Source organism: Neovison vison, chromosome 9 (genome assembly GCF_020171115.1).
Source record: "Neovison vison isolate M4711 chromosome 9, ASM_NN_V1, whole genome shotgun sequence".
Classification (NCBI taxonomy): domain Eukaryota; kingdom Metazoa; phylum Chordata; class Mammalia; order Carnivora; family Mustelidae; genus Neogale; species Neogale vison.
In genome coordinates this window covers 4043895-4063963 of record NC_058099.1, presented here as the reverse complement: position 1 = coordinate 4063963, position 20069 = coordinate 4043895, and the positions used below count along the sequence as shown (strand labels likewise).

General features: G+C 41.8%; 1 protein-coding gene across 3 annotated transcripts in view; it reads right to left on the bottom strand.

Moving 5' to 3' along the window:
• The window catches only part of SETX (senataxin), an 86741-nt gene extending 66947 nt beyond the window's left edge, over positions 1-19794 (bottom strand). For 2 of the 3 annotated variants that reach the window (XM_044264620.1, XM_044264622.1), the window contains exons 1-8: positions 19699-19794; positions 18893-19006; positions 18347-18515; positions 12930-13113; positions 11277-11487; positions 9222-9331; positions 1401-1620; positions 329-448 (exon numbers count right to left, since the gene is read on the bottom strand). In XM_044264620.1, the coding sequence (XP_044120555.1) occupies positions 329-448; positions 1401-1620; positions 9222-9331; positions 11277-11487; positions 12930-13113; positions 18347-18414 (913 nt within the window). In that variant the 5' untranslated portion in view covers positions 18415-18515; positions 18893-19006; positions 19699-19794. The remainder of the gene's footprint in view (positions 1-328; positions 449-1400; positions 1621-9221; positions 9332-11276; positions 11488-12929; positions 13114-18346; positions 18516-18892; positions 19007-19698) is intronic. The other variant, XM_044264621.1, reaches the window with a different exon arrangement.
• Positions 19795-20069: the final 275 nt, after the last annotated feature.

Below are 20069 nucleotides of genomic sequence, written 5' to 3'. Positions count from 1 at the left end.
ATCTTTTAATAAATAAAATCTTTAAAAAATTATATGTGTGTGTGTGTGTGTGTGTGTGTATCTACTAGTCTTGATTCTACCACTAACTGGGCATTTCAACATGAAACAGTAAGTTAACTTTCCTGGGCTTCAGTCTCCAATTTTATAAAGGTTAAGGTACTAAAATTTAAACTCTAAAGGCCCCTTCCAATTGAAAAATCTGAATCTGTGAATTAACCATACAAATGTTCACTCTTCTTTTGTCCACACCATACACCCAAATTCTTGCAATGACACTAACATTTTACCTCACAGTATTCAAAAGCATTTCGCAAATAAAGGTTATTACCATCTGATTGCCTCTCCATGGTGTGAAGTATTGACTGCATGAAATCATTCTGTTTGTCTGAGCCCAGCAACAGTGAGTCCATGGCCTGCTCCTCCAGAATGGTCAGCAACATGCAAATACCTGTAAGATCGTTGGCAGTTTTCTTGATTTGATTAAAAAAACACAGCGCTCATGCCTTCTCTGGTTTAGGTGGCAAAAGAGTAACAAGGTGGTAAAATGAAGCAAACCAGTATCCAGTTCCTCAAACACTTAAGTCTGAGATAGTCATACCCAACTGCTCCCAAGTAACAGGACTTTAGACGGACTTGAAAGTAAAAGGAGGAAATGGTACAAACTTGGTTAGAAAACAATTTCTAAGATGACTACCACACAATTTTTATTTCCTCAAATCTAAGGTGCCTTCAATTTTAAGATCCCCATATCCTGAGTACTCATCCTACCAAATATGACGTATGATTGTAAGACTCAAAGTAAGTAGGGTAGAACTATTCTGGGTCAGTGTAAAACTGAAAACCAAAGCTATTATCCCTTTCAACCAGGAAATATTTTACAGATGGGAAAATCTCTTTAAAATATAACAAACCCATGGGGCACCTGGGTGGCTCAGTGGTTTAAGCCTCTGCCTTCAGCTCAGGTCATGATCTCAGGGTCCTGGGATCAAGCCCCACATCGGGCTCTCTGCTCAGCAGGGAGCCTGCTTCCTCCTCTCTCTCTGCCTGCCTCTCTGCCTACTTGTGATCTCTGTCTGTCAAATAAATAAATAAAAATCTTTAAAAAATATATATATAACAAACCCCACTAAAATCAACTGCTATACTAATGTTTTGTTATACGCAGTATTGCTTTAAATAAGAGATCTGCCATACTTGAACATCGACCTCTTACAAAGATGGTGTCTAGGATACATAGTGTTTAAGAACAGGATGTATAATGACTCCATTAATTTTAACAACAGAACAAAAATCGGGAACCATGAAATCCTTGATCAGAGCACAAGAAATCACTTCCTTTGCAGGATACTCATTAAGAATTATAGAAAAACAGCACTGTATTTGTGTAAAGCAATACTTACCTAACCAATAGTTTTTGTAGTTGCTGGTATCATACATGTGTGAGGGCAGAAGAATCAGTTTACCCTTCTCGAGGATAGAAGAAGTATAAATGTCTGGACTTTCCAAAAGCCCCAACTCAATGACTTTAAAAAGACAAGTCAAAACCTCCTGCAAGTCATAATAATCATCTCTGTCCACTTTTCCCAAATTTCTTGCGGTCAGGATAGCCCAACGCCGAACCTAAGGGCATAACACGTTCACTACTTCATTCAACAGATAATTGTCTATGTGCAGCAAGAACCTAGTTAAGAAAATAGGATTCTCTATAGATTTTTAAAGACCTGAGATATTAATACATGCAATGCTTGGACCTTATTTTATCCTGATTTGAACAAACTAACCCTACAAAAGCATTTCTGAGATAATCATTTCGATTAATTTAAACAACGATCAGAAATATATAAGGGTGCCTGGGTGGCTCAGTCAGTTTTAAGAGCTCAAGCCCCGTATCGGGCTCCCTGCAGGGAGCCCACTTCTCCATCGCCCTCTGCAGCTCCCCCTGCTTGTGCTCTCTCTCTCAAATAAGAAATTAAAAATTTTCATTAAAAAAAAAAAATATATATATATATATTAAGAAATTATTTTAGGTGTGGTGATTTTTTAAAAAGTCCTTGTCTTTAGAGAGATACCGAAGTATTTTATGGATGAAATCCATTTCTGTGATCTCCAGTATCTAAGAAACAGAAATTATAAAGTGAAGAAACGGGATAACACTGTGACTAGCTGATCAAAACTACCATAACCACGAAGGGCAAATGCTATGGCTTGCATCTGTACGGGAGGACATCACGCCACTTCTATGGAGCACCCCAGCTGGGAATACACAGCCTGACTAGAACAACAAGCAAAAAGCAGACAGACCCAAAATGAAGAGCATTCTATTTTTTTAAAAGGGGCAGAGGCAGGGATGACGGCACACTTCAGAAACGTCATGAAAGACAAAGGCTGGGGGAACAGCAATCCAGATGAAGGGAGATTCAAAGAACATAACCACGTGTTAGAGCTGATGCCGGCCCTGATACTGGGGCACAGCGCAGACACACGAAGGACAACACTGGAATGCACGGGACGACGGGAAGATGGACATGACCAGGTCAGTGCAAGATTCACAGAAGCCTGTTAACAATGTCCTTACAGAAAGAGAAGAGCCTCTTCTTAGGAAACACGCATGACGGATTTAACGGTGAAGCACAGAGGGATGCAACCAACTTTCAAATGGTTCAGGAAAAAAGCAAATGATAGAGCAAACGGAGACACTTAACAATTCATGAATATGGCTTAAGGTGATACAGGTATCTCCTACTATTTTTATTCTTGAGATTTTTCTGAAAGTGGGACTTTCCAAACAGTTAAAAAACCAAACCAAACCTAGGGACTCTGCGTACCTATACACCCTGGTCACAACACACTAGTCGGACGACTGTGGACAAGTCTGACTCTGTGTCCTAAGAAATGTGGGCTGTAAGGTTTTAACGAGTTAACATCTGGAAACCACGCAACACTGCACCCAAAACACAGCAGACCAGAACATTTATGGTCACGAAGAGCCTTTATCCAAGAAAGCAGTGTGTCATGTAACACTAGGGACTGTCCAAATGAAGCGAAAAGGCACAAGCCGACTTTGCAGAGACTGTAGGCGGTAAGGACCCCAGCTGTATGAAAGGTCTTGTTTCGCCTTCTCTCTTGCACACCTTTCTAGACAGACGCTACCACTCTTCAGCACGAGGAAGATACCATCCCACTGTTCTGGTTTTATTCCTGTCACCAAGCAGCTAACTGCAGCTCTCCCGCAGGGAGTCATTTCTCCAGCTCCTTTAAAACCTTTGTCCGGGGCATCTGGGTGGCACAGTGGGTTAAAGCCTCTGCCTTCGGCTCAGGTCACGATCCCAGGGTCCTGGGATCCAGCCCCGCATTGGGCTTTCCGCTCAGCAGGGAGCCTGCTTCCCTTCCTCTCTTTCTGCCTGCCTCTCTGCCTACTTGTGATCTCTGTCAAAGGAATAAATAAAATATTTTAAAAAGTAAATAAATAAAATTAAAACCTCTGTCTGTCATGTCCTGTGATATTATAGTGTGCGTTGGTGTGGCTTTTTCTTTCATTTTTCCACCTCAGAATCTGGAGAATGCTTCTGTGTTTTTCATGGACTCTAAGAAGCAACAGACCACTATCATCTCTTCATTCTGATTCTTTCCTTCGCCAATACAGGGCAAACGGAGATTACATCTTCCCACTATTCCTGCCTCCAGCTTTCCCTCTCCATCTCTTTGTCTGTCTGCTTTCTAAGCAGCCTACCCGTCTTCTAAATTCATTAACTTTTCAGCCACACCTAACTAGCCATTCAATCCATCTAAAATGTTTAATTTTATGTGTTTCATTTCTACATATTTTAATTGAATCTTTAAAAACTATTCCCGGTCTTGGGACCGTGAGTTTTCAAGTCTTTTTTAATTGAAGCACTTTATATTGTGTGTCTGATCATTCTAGTAAAGAGTTCTTTGGGTCCCCTTTCTTGTTTTTATTTCTACTCATACATAGTGGTTTTGCTGTTTTAAAATTTTGCCATCTTCAGTTGGGATGTGTCTGTGGGAATCTGGCAAGGACTCAGTTGATGATGTGTCCCTCTGGAAAGATCTGCAATGGTTTCTGCAAGTGTTGAGCAAGCAGGCAAACAGGAACTTCTCTTATGAAAAGAAGGCTTTGGTTACAATTTTCAGGGAAACCTTTTTTCCTCACTAGGATTTCAGAAACAGACACATTTCTGTCACCTGTGAATTATTTTCTACTGCCTTTTTGACTGAGAGATGGCCCATCAAAAGTCTGTTTTATGGTAGAGCCTCTAACTCCTATCTCAATGCTTTAATACACATCTGTTAAACCCAAATTTCATCTAAATTTGAACATTTCTTTGAACACCTTCTTTGGATGAGGATTAGGGAGGAAGACCTCAGAATTAAGACTATAACCTTTTATTCACGACAAACTTTCATCTTTGGTCCATGCATAACCCATTTTTAATTTTTATTATTAATGCAACATGTATCCATAAACTCCTCATCCAACACAGAAACTAAGGTCCCTTCACTCTAACACGCATCTAACTATATGGGGCCCTCCACGCCCCCTCTACTTCCTGCCCCTTCCAACCTGAGGTCACCATCATCTCCAATACCACGTTCTTCATCCCCTTGCTTATTTTTTAATACAGTTATGGTACCTACCTGTAAACATCGGTTTTGTTTTCAACTTTTTAAAAAGGGTTTCTTCCGGGACACCTGGGTGGCTCAGTGGGTTAAGCCTCTGCCTTCGGTTCGGGTCATGGTCCAGGGTCCTGGGATCTGGCCCCGCATCTGGCTCTCTGCTCAGCGGGGAGGCTGCTTCTCCTTACCCACCCCCCACCTGCCTCTCTGCCTACTTGTGATCTCTGTCTGTCAAATAAACAAGTAAAATCTTTTTAAATAAATAAACCAATAAAAAGGGTTTCCTCCTATACATCATCTTTGGAAACTTTATTCCACTTACAATGTTCTATTACCAGAATTCATCCATTTTGTTTCGAGTCGACTGTCTGAACTGCTGCGTGATATTCCTATGTAAAGACCCTTCACAATTTACGCACCAAAGGTTGCTTGCAGGTTTGGGTGAACTCTGAGGAGTGTGCTATGGAATTTCTTTTGCGTGCCGCCTGTTACAAATGTTCAAGAGTCTGTCTCTCACATACACACACAGGTAGGAAACTGCCAGATCACAGGACAAAGGAATGTGCAAATGCAGATGAAGCCGAACTAATCTCCCAGGTGTTGCCCCAGTTTGCACGTCCACCAGCAACAAAGTCCTGCAGATCCACATTCTAACACCTGTGGCCCCAAACTAGCGCGCGCTGCAGAACTTTCACTGTGGTCTTACTACTTCCTTGTCGTTAATGTCAAACTGTCCTTCATAGGTCTATGAGCCACAGAAATTCCTCTTCTGGGAAATGACTATTCAGGTCTTCTACCATTTTTCTTCTGGGGTTTTGTTAGTGTTGCTTATAGTTTCTCCCAACTTGTAACTTGTCTTTTCACGTCAAGATGTCTTTTGATAAATAAAAGTTCATTTTGATATAGTCACGTTTATCAGCCTTTCTTTGTAACCAAAGCCCAATGTTTTCTTTTCACGAAAGCTTTCCTTTCCAAAAAAAAAAAAAAGGCAAGCTTTCCCTTACTTAAAATCTCAGTTATACCTTGATTTTCTGCCAATAGTTTGGCCATTTTATTTTTGACATTTAATCTAGAGTTTTTAAATACCTGATGTTTTAAGGATAGGATTTAAAAATATGATTTTCTCCATAGAGATACCTTTGTATCATTTCCATTTCAGTCCTCCTTTGCCCCATTGATCTGACACATCATCTCTATCAAATACCAAAGATTTAAATATGAATGACTCTGAGTCTCTATTCTATTCCACCAGCCAAAATATCTGTCTGCACATCAAAATCACATTGTCTTAACTATCAGAGCTTCGTAGTAGGTCTCCCTCATTCTCAGAAATGTCCTGGCAACTTTGGATTCTTCCTCTTCCATATATGTATTTTAGAAATATCTTAACATGTTACATTAAAAACCCTGCCAGAATTTATTTAAAAACACTGTCAATATATAAATCAATCTGAAGCAAACAGATATAAGTTTTCTTATTTATGAACACAGGGTCTTTCTTTACTTATTTAAGTTCATTCATGTGTTAATTCAATTTTTAAAAAAAGATTTTATTTATTTATTTGACAGAGATCACAAGTAGGCAGAGAGGCAGGCACAGAGAAAGGGGGAAGCAGGCTCCCCGCTGAGCAGAGAGCCCGATGCGGGGCTTGATCCCAGGACTCTGGGATCATGACGTAAGCTGAAGGCAGAGGCTTAACCCTCTGAGCCACCCCTGCACCCCTCTTTCATGTGTTAATTAAGTTTTATGATTTTCCGGTAGAAATTTCTTTTTTTTTTTTCCGGTAGAAATTTCTTATCTTTGTTAGATTTATGCCTGCGTACTTAATATTTTCTGAACCTATAATAAATGGAAACTTAACTTTATTAATTTTTGGCTGACTGTGTACAGAAAATACCACCAACTTCTATAAATACTTCAATCACCTTGTTAGACACTTATTTCTTAAAACTTGTAGATTCTTTGGGGCTTCCTATGTAAATAATCTTATTGTTGCAAATTATGTCATTTTAGTTCTCCCTTTCAAATTTTAATGCCTCTAGTTTCTTTTTCTAATTTTTACTGCACTGACCAGAACTCCCAACTTGACACTCTACAAGAAGTGGTGATAGTGAGCACCTTTGTCTATTTCTGATTTTAAAGGGACTGCTTCGGGCACCTGGGTGGCTCAGTCGGTTAAGCCGCTGCCTTCGGCTCGGGTCATGATCTCAGGGTCCTGGGATCGAGTCCCGCATCGGGCTCTCTGCTCAGCAGGTAGCCTGCTTCCTCCTCTCTCTCCCTCTGCCTGCCTCTCTGCCTACTTGTGATCTCTGTCAAATAAATAAATAAATAATCTTTAAAAAAAAAAAAAAAGGGACTGCTTCACTAAAAGTTAGTCAATTTGGATAATGTTTCCTTCAGGTTTTTTTTTACAGATACAACTCATCAGCTCATAGAGTTCCCTTCTGTTCCTAATTTGCTAATAAGCATTTTAAATCTGAATGGTTGCTGAACTTTATCAAATAGTTTTCCTGCATCCAGTCAACCATGAGAGTTTTTAACTTGTCAGTAAGGTGGAATTCTATTTATAGATTTTCTAAAATTTTAAGATATTTGCATATTAATGATCATAATTTACCCTTAATGTGTTAGGCGTCTTATTTTTGTTATTATGTCTTATTATTTATGTTTTTATGTTATTAAGTTGTTATTTATATGTTATTACTGGCTTTATAAATTTAAGAGTATTTCTTTTCTGGAAGGACATCATAAAATCAGGATAATCTATTCTGAATAATCGGCTCACTAAGTTTGAGGCTTTCTGCTTTTCCATAACTATTTCAAGTTATAAATTTCCCTGAAAGCACTTCCTTTTACTACATCCTATAATTTTTTTATGTGGCATCGTCATTATGATTCAATTCTGGGTATTAAGTCTTGACGACTTCTTTAGCATGTGTTAATTTCAAAACATGAAAACTCATCTTTTCATTAACTTCTGTCTAAATTGTATTATGATCACAAATCATGATAGTCCTTGAAATGCGCTGAAACATTTATCATTGCTCACTTTTGTCATGTTCAACGTATACTTGAAAAAACAGTTAGATGCCCAGTTCACTTATATACTCATTAGGTTACGTTTGTAAACTACCTTGTACACATATTCCCTTACTCACTGAGGTCTTTATTGGCCTACTAATTCAAGACTGAAGATGAGGACATGAAAATCTTTTACAATGATGAGTCTACTATCCCTTCTTGTAGTTCTACAAATAAATGCATCACTTATTTGAGCCTACTTTAACCAGCATATTGTTTAAAAATGATCTATGATCTTGAACCAAATTATTTTATTACATAATAACCTTATCCATCCTTATCCAAATGTCTATTTGATATTACAATAGCTTCACCACTTTGTTTAGGTCAGTATCTGCCAATTAGTTCTTTTTCCAACTCCTACATCACCCGTCTTGCACCGTATTTTTTTTTTTAAAAGATTTTATTTATTTGACAGACAGAGATTACAAGTAGGCAGAGAGGCAGGCAGAGAGAGAGGAGGAAGCAGGCTCCCCACTGAGCAGAGAGCCCGATGTGGGGCTCGATCCCAGGACCCTGGGATCATGACCTGAGCGGAAGGCAGAGGCTTTAACCCACTGAGCCACCCAGGCGTCCCTTGCACCCGATGTTGTGTGTGAGTGTTTGTCTTAGGAGCTACGCGGACTTTGTTACCCAATCTTTGTCTTTTAACTGACAAATTCAGCCCACTTATATTAAATACTGGTATTTTTAAACCTGTTTGTATGTATGAACTTTTTCTATTTCTTTTAAGGCATTTTCTATATAAATTCATTATTTAAGATAATTCAGTACCTAGCTCTGTCCTTAACCAGATAAGAACCCGGCACGCGCGCCCTCACCTCTTGTGTCCTTGCCTGACAACCTCATCACAGTGATACCACCTAGTCCAAGGTTTCACTTTCCTTGAACTTAGTTTTTCTTTAAATAACAAATTTTATCACAGTATTCAATCGATTTCATAGATCCCTGACAGCGTCTGAATTCTTCTTGTTAAGGATTTCACTCGACAGTCTCACACCAGCAGCTCAAGACTCTCCACCACTGGTCACTTAAGGGACATTGTAGACTCGGTCACAAAGCCTGTGCGGGCTTCGCTCGGGTCCTGGGGGCTTGGCTGGACCTGCTTCCTCTATTGCTGTGCAGGTGTAAAGAAGACCAGGCCCGGAGGGCACCTTACTATACTTTCTGTCCATTTTCTTTCACAGGCAGGGAAGTCTCACCTTTATGTTGAGCACAGGCCTTGATGCTGGTCCTTTGCCTTGCCTGGAGTACACCTGGAATTCCTGTTATCCTGACAAACCAACTCCAGCTACCTAAAGCCACCCCGGCCTACAGGTTTCACCATCTATCGCTCAGTGTTTCTGCTCCGTTGCTCCTCCACAGAAACATTCACCTCTTGAGGGGGGTGATTATACATTTTTAACAGTTTAATATTTTAAACAAAATATATACCCAAACCCTCTATTACAGCTATTATAAGTGCAAAAAACATGTCCTTTCATTGCCCACCATTTATACTCACCATTTCATTGGGATGGACCAAAAACAAATAGATGCCCGGATGTTTGTCAAAAACCTGAAAGGAGCAATTAGCTTGTTCCATCCGACAAAGTGCTTCAACACATAATTCATCTAAACAGAAGAAGCAACACAGTAAATATAAAGACAGTAAATATAAAGTAAATATAAATAGATCTTAGCTTATCAAGAGTTCCTAAATCTGGCTCTTTTGCTTGTTCTCTGAGTAAATAAAAGTGTTCCTTTTTTTTTTTTTAAATAAGGCATTAAAAATGCTGATCACGTAACAGTATTTACGTATCTAAAAGCCTAACCCAGTGTGACTGATCATCATGTGTTCCTATAAACTACCCTGACTTTACTGATATACACTTCTTTTCTTACACTTGGCGTAATTATATCCACAGGGTATCTTCTCAGAAGTATGGATATAAGTCCAGTTCCATTAGGATTCTACATTTTGATCCACATAGACTTTGTTTAGCACTAGTGATAAAGTGGGCTTTCCCACTTTTTTTTTTTTTTTTGGTCCTACTCTGATTTATTGAATAATCCACTTGCTTCACTAGTTTGAAAAGCTACCATCATCAAACAAGCTTCCCAAACATGGTTGGTTCATTTCCAGACTCAATGCTGTTCCCCAAGTTGAGCCATGCTTGCACTGTTCTGACTCCTGCTGCTTTACGGAAATCTCTACAGCACCCTTTCAGAAGTGTCCTCAATAGACTCCTACTAATCTACCCCACCTAATGAATCAACTCTACTTTCTCAAACTTCAAAGAATATTGTTAGTGATGGAGACTGGCTTTGGGAAACAGTGATGATAACAGGAAAAGCATGAAGGAAGCACTTGGGTATTGATGGCTTGTTTCCGTATCTGGGTGCTGGCTACACAGGTGTGTTTGGTGAAAAATCAACATTTATGTACTTTTCTTGAACAGAGTATCCATTAATAAATGCCTGAAAACAGACTTGTTAGAATTTTAAAACCTCATTATTTAGAACTTATTTAGAAGGAATTGATGTATGTAAACAATCTTTAGATCTACTTTTCGGTGTGCTGAAAATAGAGCATAAGGAAGTTAAAAAACATCACAAGGAAACAATCTAAAAAATCCAGAAAGTGCATTATACATACATTACAGGGTAACTATATGGTCTCAATAAGTCAAGGTTATGGCAATAAATAAATAAATAAATTTGTGTATGTGTACAGGTCGACTGTTTTGCATTCAAAGAGATGTACAACATATGAATCAAGGCAATATTTGGTCCCTGAATGGATTCTTATTTAAACAAACCAGCCAAAAACCTCATTTTGCAACTACTGGGAAAATTTGAATATGGACTAGATACTAGGTAGCTTAAAGTTATTGTTTTTTTTGGTGTGTCGGGGGAAGGTATGGCTTTTTGTTAGATCACAAAAATGTCTTCATTTTTATGAGATTCATATTAAGAAATGCAAATATAAATGACCCAAATCTAGGCAGCCATAATATGGCACACCGTAGTAATTAGTGAATATTACTACAGACCAGTAGTTCTCAACCACGGATAGTTTTGCCCTCAACGCTCAAGGGTCATCTGGCAATATGTGGCACCAGTCCGGTTGTCATCACAACAGGGGCAGCGGGAAGGGCGGAGTGCTACTGGCATCTAATGGATGGAGGCCAGGGATGCTGCTGAACATCCTACAGCGGGCAGCACAGTCCCACAATGACGAAGCACCCAGTCCAAAATGTCACTATGCCAACGCTGAGAAACTCTGCTATAGACAAATTATAAGAATGAAAATTAACTTAAGGACAGATGAGTAAATGTGTGATAAAGCAAATACAGCAAGACTTTAGTAACTGTAGAAACTGCATGATGGACATATGTGTTCACCATATCATTCGCTTTTCTGTATGTTTGGAAACGTGCATACTAAACTGTTGGGGAAAAGTATGAAGTATCCTAATTATGTGTTTAACAAACAGACTTTCAATACCGATAAAACTAAGCCTTTACAATTCTTAAAAAAGACTGATAAAACTTGTAGAACACTCATGATACTCACTAACACGCTCATGTAAAAGCAGATAAGGATATTTCAGTATTTCAAGAAGAGGAACTCGAAGCTTATTTTCAAAGTCTTGGCCAGTAAAGTCAAACAGCTGTGCCTCTCCATTGTTGTCTACTATATACAATTCATCATCATCTCCAATTTCTGCCTTCATGGATTTTTCAAAGTGATTTATGAGACGTAAGGTTTCTAATTCCCATAAAACCTACAGAAAAAGGAAAATGGGTAGTGTGCTTTATACCTTATTATCAACAGAATACTGGATGTCATGATGTTTTTAGAAAGCTTTCTAAGTATAAAAATACAGAAATTGGGGCGCCGGGGTGGCTCAGTGGGTTAAAGTCTCTGCCTTCGGCTCAGGTCATGATCCCAGGATCCTGGGAACGAGCCCCACATCGGGCTCTCTGCTCAGCAAGGAGCCTGCTTCCTCCTCTCTCTCTGTCTCTGCCTGCCTGCCTACTTGCGATCTCTGTCAAATAAATAAATAAAAATAAAATCTTTAAAAAAATATATGAGAATTTAAAAAAAAAAATACAAAAGTTTATGGATGCCTGGGTGGCTCAGTGGGTTGAGCCTCTGCCTTCAGCTCAGGTCATGCTCTCAGGGTCCTGAGATCAAGCCCCGCATCGGGCTCTCTGCTCAGCAGGGAGCCTGCTTGCTTCCCCCTCTCTCTCTGCCTGCCTCTCTGCCTACCTGTGATCTCTCTCTCTCTCTGTCAAATAAATAAAATCTTTAAATAAAAAAATACAGAAATTTAAATAGTAAATACCACATTAGATTTGAAGAAAACAGTCATTAAACAAGGCCACTTTTAAGATATGAGTACATACAACTTGAGATGTGTAAACACTGAGTTTTGCTCAAAATATTTCAACATCCCTTATCAAAAGGGAATGATATGGAGCCTGGATGGCTCAGCTGGTTAAACCTCCAGCTCTTGATCTCAGGGTTTTGAGTTTAAGCCCTAAGCTGGGTTCCACACCCACTCCCCCAAAGAGGTAGGGGGATGAGAAGTTGAAGCATCTCTGTCAAAGGCATGATCAGGCCTTCTCTGTCTGCACTTCCACGGCCCAGCCATAGATACCCACCTTAAAACATTAGCTTTAGCGTAAAGACACTGATTAGGTTCATAACTAGGAAACACTGTAAATGCAAAGGTTTCCTCAACAGATTTGTAAGTAATCAGCCTCTCCTCCTTTCTATATATCCATACATAACTCTACAATCTGGCTGTGTTTTTCATGTAATAAACCAAATAATCAAAGCCACATATTTTAAATTATATGTTTTACTTTGTTTACTATGACCAGCAAACACACCCTTAGAAGTTTATACCATTTACCCATTAAAAAATGAAAAAAGAAAAAGGAATCAACCAATAAAATAACCCAAGACATTCAGATACATGAAAGTAAAACTACCGAATATACAGACTTAAAAACATAAACTGAAAAAAACCCATACGTCATTTCTTAAGGCTGTTTTATATCACAATGACTAAAAGTGAAGGATCCTAAAATTCTGCTTTAGGCTTCCATTCAATTCCATCCATCAATCCTGGCTCCTGAATGTTTCCAAAAGAGTTGAGGTTTCTCCTCTTCGTTGTTACCAAGCTCTGAAAAGTATTGTCCATCGGATGTAAATTACCTCATGCAGGAATGGTAAGTCGTCCCTTGCTCTGTGGTATTCGGCTACACACTCTAAGCAATAGCAGAGGTCTTCATCAGCTGTTTGAAACTCGCCAGAGTGGGTCCTGGACGCATAGCGCTGCAGGAAGTCAACGGTGGAAATGCCACCTGGCGTACACCAACAACATGTGCTCATTCTGCACCTGCATCCAGAAAAGACAACTTCTGAACACTAAAGAAAGTAACAATACTTCAGGCCTCTTCTGTGGGACTCTCCTCTCCAATTTAAAATGTGCCTCCACCATATCGAGAAAGTCCTGCTGGCCAGTTTATCAATTACTGCCTAACCTCAAATCTGAACCCACTCTGAAAAACTTTATCTTTGACACATAAAAAATATGATGAAACGAAAGCACTCTGTTACTAAAAAACATCATGCAAAACACAACTGTATTATAAAGCAAGCTCAAAACTGTGTGGTACAGACAGAAAATTACAGAGACAGAAACTTGTCAATGCCTTCAACGTATAGATTTTGGAGTTTTCTAGTGATGTGCTGGAGCCAAGTCAAAAGTTCGGGGAACCTTTACATTCTTAGAAGACATTTTTCCAGAAATTCATGGAAATATAAATATCCATTAAGTATTAATTGATACCAATAACAAAAACACAAGAGAACTTTCCCTGATTTAGAAAGTACAGATACAAGAATCTGCACACATTGTGTATGAACTGCTGCCCATAACCCACTATAAGCTGTATTAGCTACAAATGTCAACCTATTGCTACTAAGTTTGACACTTAACGACTTTTGACTATCTGCAACTTTCGGTTTGTATAATACCATCACAGCCTCCACCATCCAAACTCATGTGAAAGGGTTAAGCTAAACTAATTTTCCAAACCCTAGCAGTCTCAAAAAGAGCAAAGTAACAGGACGGTACCAGGAACAGGAGGAAATCCCAAGAACCAAACGCATCAAAGGTTTTCATAAAGATACACAAATGAGGAAGGTTTATCAAAACTACAGACAGCACGGAAATGCGTGGATTAGCAAATAGTTCAATGGAGGCCAAAATCCAAAGAGATCTCCAACTCCAATTAAATGTAATAAAAATAAGATACTACGTTTTTATCCCTAACTAAACGCATATAAAAGTAAATACGAAGCTTGCCATCAGTAAACAGTGTGTCATGGCTAAACATGGCTAAAAATACAAGGGGAGCCTCCAAATACCATAAAGAACTCAAAATCCAAAAGTTTGTGGGCATGTCAAAGAAATAATTGCAGCCAACCTGAAAGAGCTCTGGAGGGCCAAAGCTGAAACAATTTGATCAACAAAACGAACAATGTAACTGTGGATTATAACCCACAGCACAGACGCACCTGAGTCTACAGGGATATCAATAAATGACTGCATGAACTAACAAAGGCGGGAGACCAACCTTTTTCACAGAAGAATTCCAAATAATACCTACAGATACTCTCCATTCCAAGAGGTGGAGCTTAATCCCACCCCATCTTGAGTGTGGGCGGGACTTGCTGACTCACTGCCAAAGAAGAGAGTATGGAAAGGGAGATACTGTGACATTACAGTGGAGACAGCTGGCAAACACACACTTAACCAAGTAATCGAGGCTCACCTCACTGTAGCTGATAACCCCTCACCTAATGTACTGAGGAAGGAACTTCAATTGTAAAATGCTTCTCCAAACCCCCCCCTTTCTACGCATGAGAAAAACATGAGACAAACCCAGAGTGACAATTGTCTACACAGCTATCAGCCAGTCCGCAAGAAGGAAGAAAACCACACCCAAGAATGAAGCAAATGTTCTTTCATATGGAAATGATTTATTGGGAACTGGGCCAGAAAAATATCCAAGCCTCATCTTCAGAAATTTGACCTTGGGGGGGGGGCAAAAAAAAAAAAAAAAAGAAAGAAAGAAATTTGACCTTAAGGGAATACAAGGTGGTATAGCCACTTTGGAAAACAGTGTCAAATTTCCTCAAAAAGTTAACAATAGAGCTACCCTATGACCCAGCAATTGTACTCCTGGGTATTTACCCCAAAGATACAGACATAGTGAAAAGAAGGACCATCTGCACCCCAATGTTCATAGCAGCAATGGCCACAATAGCAAAACTGTGGAAAGAGCCAAGATGCCCTTCAAAGGATGAATGGATAAAGGAAATGTGGTCCATATATACAATGGAGTATTACTCAGCCACCAGAAAGGATCAATACCCAACATTTGCATCAACATGGATGGAACTCGAGGAGATTATGCTAAGTGAAATGAGAGAAAATTATCATATAATTTCACTTGTTTGTGGAACATAAGAAATAGCATGAAGGACATCAGGAAAAGGAAGGGGGAAATGAAGGGGGGAAATCAGAGGGGCAGGCAAACCATGAGAGACTATGGACTCTGAGAATCAAGCTGAGGGTTGTAGAGGGGTGGAGATGATGGGTATTAAGCCAAGTGATGGGTATTAAGGAGGGCACGAATCGCACAGAGTACTGGGTGTTATATGCAAACAATGAATCATGGAACACTATATCAGAAACTAATGATGTATTGTATGGTGACTAACATAATAATAAAAATTATTTTAAAAAGGAAATTTGACCTTAAATTAACTATCCAACAAATATAAAATATCATCCTATATAAGGTGAATCAAGTTGCAAACCCAACTGTAAACTATACACTAACAGCTAAGTCCATTTCATAACTGGACGTGACATCTTCCTCAAGAAGATGAAAACTGGTTAGCAGGACATAAAAAAGCCCTACCTTTTTTAATGTGTAAAGCACAGATATGCATAAAGTCCATAAAAAGATATACAATGTATTGGTGGTTTAAAATTCATGGGATATTCACAGGAAAGAAATGTCTAAAACATTTCTTTTCAGGGAGGGAAAAGGAACAATAAAAGGTTAAGAAACAACACGGCCAAGTCACTGAATATCTAGATATGGAAACCCGGTAGTGGGATGTTTTTGAATGCATTATCATCCTAAAACTCGAAAGTAAAAAAATCTCTGCTAACAGGAAATCAATGACATCTTGACAGAAAGTGTATTTCACCACTGAGGGTTTTTTGGCATAATGCCAATTCCTAAAATAAGCTGATTTTTTAAAATTTCTTTCCTTATTTTTTTCTCGTATCGTTGACTGAAAAATTATATATAAATACATAAGTAAAATCAAATACATGCATTTGTCTTGTGAATTTTTTTAATTTATTGAAGTACTAACTATGCTTTCTTCGTGCTTCTGTAAAGAACTCTAGGTGACTTTCAACATTAAAGTTGAAAAGGACATATAAAAAGGGACATTTAGAAAACATACAGAAAAGGACACTAAAAAGGAGAAATCAAAACTCATTTAGAAGAAAATTTCACGTCCTAAATTAGGAGCTTCCAAAAAAAAGAGCAAAATAAATAAATAAAAATAATGTGAGTTACACAGTCCTCACTTGAATAATAGAAAAAGTCTGCTAATTCAGCTGGAGAGTCTCTTTCCTGACCTAATTCTAATTCAATTACATCCTACAGCCTGCCCACGTGTGCAGCAAACTAGGGAATACCAGGTAACATAATGGATACTGTGGTTTTGCAGAGTATAAAAATATTTTATTCAAGGAAGAAGTCCTTATACCTAAAACGCCAGTAACATAAATACTATGAAATTCAAAGTCTGCAGAAGCTGTTTTCTTCCGGTGATCTCATTCAAAGTGGGGAGTGAACTTAGAAGATCTAAGATCTGAGAATAGAAAGTGAAACTCCTTGGAAATTTCTCAAACATCATCAGTTGTGTCAAGCAGGATTTATGCAGTCAATCAAAACTTTGGAAAAATTAAGGATGTGAAGTACAAATAAGCTAGTATAACTTTAAAATAACAATGACAACAAAAAAACCCTTTCTGCTAAGAAAATTAAGGAGTCTTACTTCACTCACTCAGAAAGCTAGCCTAGCCTACTTCCATACCCCAGAAAGCAGAACTAAATTTTCTTGCCTTTCATGTAAGAGATGAATGCCATGGGCTCCAGAATACAGAAAACAGTGCGACAGAGCATGTCAACAACAGAAACAGTTTCTAGGATTCCTCTCAAGGCCATAAATAGGTGGTTATGTCACCAAATCTGAAATAATCACTGGCCTGATACTTACACCAACAAAAATCTAAATGAAATAGATCATGTTTCTTTTAAGGGAAAATGGCAGATAGGTGACCATAAATCCTGTTACATTTTTGCACAACTCAGGTCCTCTGAAAGTCAGTTTTGTTGATTTTGTCAGATTTTAACTGCTTGGAACCATTACTGAGTCAGAGACGGTGGTGTCCAGGGACCCCTCTAACTGCAGAACAGAAATAAGAGCTGCACTCTGGGCACCACCAGAAAGAGAGCAGATTTGTCAGAAATGAAGGATGCTTCACCGACTTTCCAGACTTGCCCTGAGGATACCTTTCTCAATATTAGCTGGCCAGAAACTTCAAAGAGCAATCACTTCCCTCTACCCTTCTCAGCTAAACTTCTTGAAAAAGTAATCTAGATTCACTTCCTCGACTCCTTGGCAATCTGGCTTCTACCCTCACATTTCACTGCGGGTCTTCCAAGAGTCCCTAATAATCTGTCTTGGCAAATCCCAGACGTTCTGGACTCGCCTCCCCTGAAGCATATGGAATGCCCACCATCTGTTCTTCAGCTAGGACGACATACCAACCTTTCACTTCCTCTACCTCATCTCCTTCACAATCACTTACTCTTTTCTCCCGAGTTTCCAAAGGCTTGCCTCAGCACTCCTCGCTCGATGTCCTCTTTCTGAGTGACCTAATTCAAACCACGCTTCCACTACCACCTGTAATGAAGCCACCCAAGGACCGAGGATGCAGCTACCACTCTCCGTGTGATGATTCACTCTAACGGAGCCACTCAATCAGTGAGAGCTCAATCAGTAACCTAACCTAACCTACAGTTTCTAGTCAATATCCAACCTAGCGAAGCCAACCTCTCCCGACAGCCACCACCAAAGTCATAACAGAGTGAGACCCGCCCCTTAAATCTGTTATTCACCCTGTGTGCGGACATTAGGATCCCTTCAGTGCTCAAATCAGTTACCTGGTAATTATCCTACAGTCTCCCTCCCTTAACCCCCATCTTCACGAATTCCGTCAAGTCCATCTCCCTTATCGTCTCTGCCCTTTATTCTCAGTGACACTGCTACCGCCTGAGTAGGATGAATATATTTTCACCATCTGTGTGGATTACAGAAACCTAAGTATCTCTGCCTCTGATTTCATCCACCACCAATAATATTTCCTCCAAAATGCGAGTGAAGGACAAACCAAAAACTGAGTTTTGCATTCTTACAATCTGGGGATAAAGTTCTAATTTCTGACCTCCCCAACAGAAGGCCTCCCTAACCTGGCTTTGGCATTTCCTGCCACTCTCCCTCCCTTGCTCCTCCGAAAACGCTTCGTGGTATGTGGCATCCCCTGCCTTTGTACAAGCTCCTTCAACTGCCTTCAACATCCGCCTTTCATCCCTCCGCCTGGTTCTTCACCCGATATGCACACCGGAGTCACCAAAGGAACTAAGAGAGGAGATAAGTAAAATTCAGATTCCATTTTTTAAAGGAACGTCCCCCGTGATTCGGATAAAAAGATCTGCGAGCTTCCTGCCCGCCGGGCGACCCTGAGTGTCACCACAGCCCTGGGCTTGTCGGGAAGGACCCATCCTCTCCCGTCTGCGAGGACTTCTCTGCTCTCCTCTCGGGCCTGGCACGGGCTCCATCCCGGCGCTCCAGCGCTCACTGGGGCGGTTGACTTTGGTCTCCCACCCCCGACCGGCTCCGTCCTCACCAGTCCCGAGTCTGTCAGGGCAGGGGCTGTCGGGCAGGTTTCTACTCCAGGGCTTCACACGTACTAAGGGGCGGGAAGTGTCCTACACGTTTCTTTAAAAAATAAATACCTGGGCTAGTGGCCTACAGAGAAGTGACGCTCAGCCGAGACTCCGAGGCTTACTTGGGAGCGGGAGAGGACTTGCGCTCACACAGACCCAGACTCCGGCCCCACGAGAGCATGTCTGGAATAAGACAGAAGACGTCCTCATCAGTCCAGGGAAGTGGAGGCAGACGGTACCAGCCGGTCAAACGGCTCGGGCTCGGGGAGGTCCGCCGGCCGGCCGGGGGCAGCGCTCAGAACACGTCCGACACCCCCGCACGCCCGGAGAGCAGGTCACCGAGCCCTCGGGCCGCCAGTCTCTTCCTCACCGGGGCTTCTTCCCCCTGCCAGCCCCGAGCCCGGTTCCCGCCGGGCCGAGCGCGTCTTCGTCCCCTCGCAGCCCCGACAGGCGGGGAGGAGGACAGAGCCCCTCCGCCGGCCACCGGCGCCTCCAGGCCGGGAGAGCGGCCACCCGGGACCCGCACTCCCTCCGGAAGGGGAGGCGGTCTCCCGCGAGCCCCCGACGGCTCCCCGAAGAAACTACGCAGTGGCCAGACCAAAGGCAGCTCGCACGAGACCGCAGAGGACACGACGGCGAGGGAGGGGCGGGGGTCCCGACGCCCGGGACCCCGGGCTGCAGGCGGCGCCCGCGGGCTGCTCCCGCCTCCGGCGCCGCGGCCCTCCTGAGGGCAGCGGCCCCGCTCGCGCCGCCCCTCCCCCACCCGCCGGGCCTCACGCGCCGTGGCGGTTACTCCACGCGGCCCCGCGCGCACCGGTCGCGCACGAGCGCTCACGCCCGCCCGGTCGCGGCCTCGAGCCCGCCGCTGTCCTCACCCCGCTCCGCCTCGCGTCGGCCGCTAGCCCATCTCCATGCCTCGGCTCAACCGTCGGCCGAAGGCGGATGCACGGGCCAGCACCCGGGCGCCTCCGTCCCCACTCGGTCGCCCAACCCGGGGGCGCCGCGCGCGAAAGCCCCGCCCCCCCCCGCGTGCGCGCGGCGCCGGACCAACGAAGACCCCGCCCCGACTGCCGCGGGCTTGTTTTGGTGCGCCGAGGGGCGGGGAATAGGAAGAGGCGCACTCGGGCTCCGCCGCGAGGCCGAGACGTTGACGCCACTTCCGGGATACCGGGCTCGGCCAATAGAAAGCGTCCGTGTTGCGGAGGGCGGGGCATCGGCTGCGGAGCAAAGAACGCAGCCCCACCCA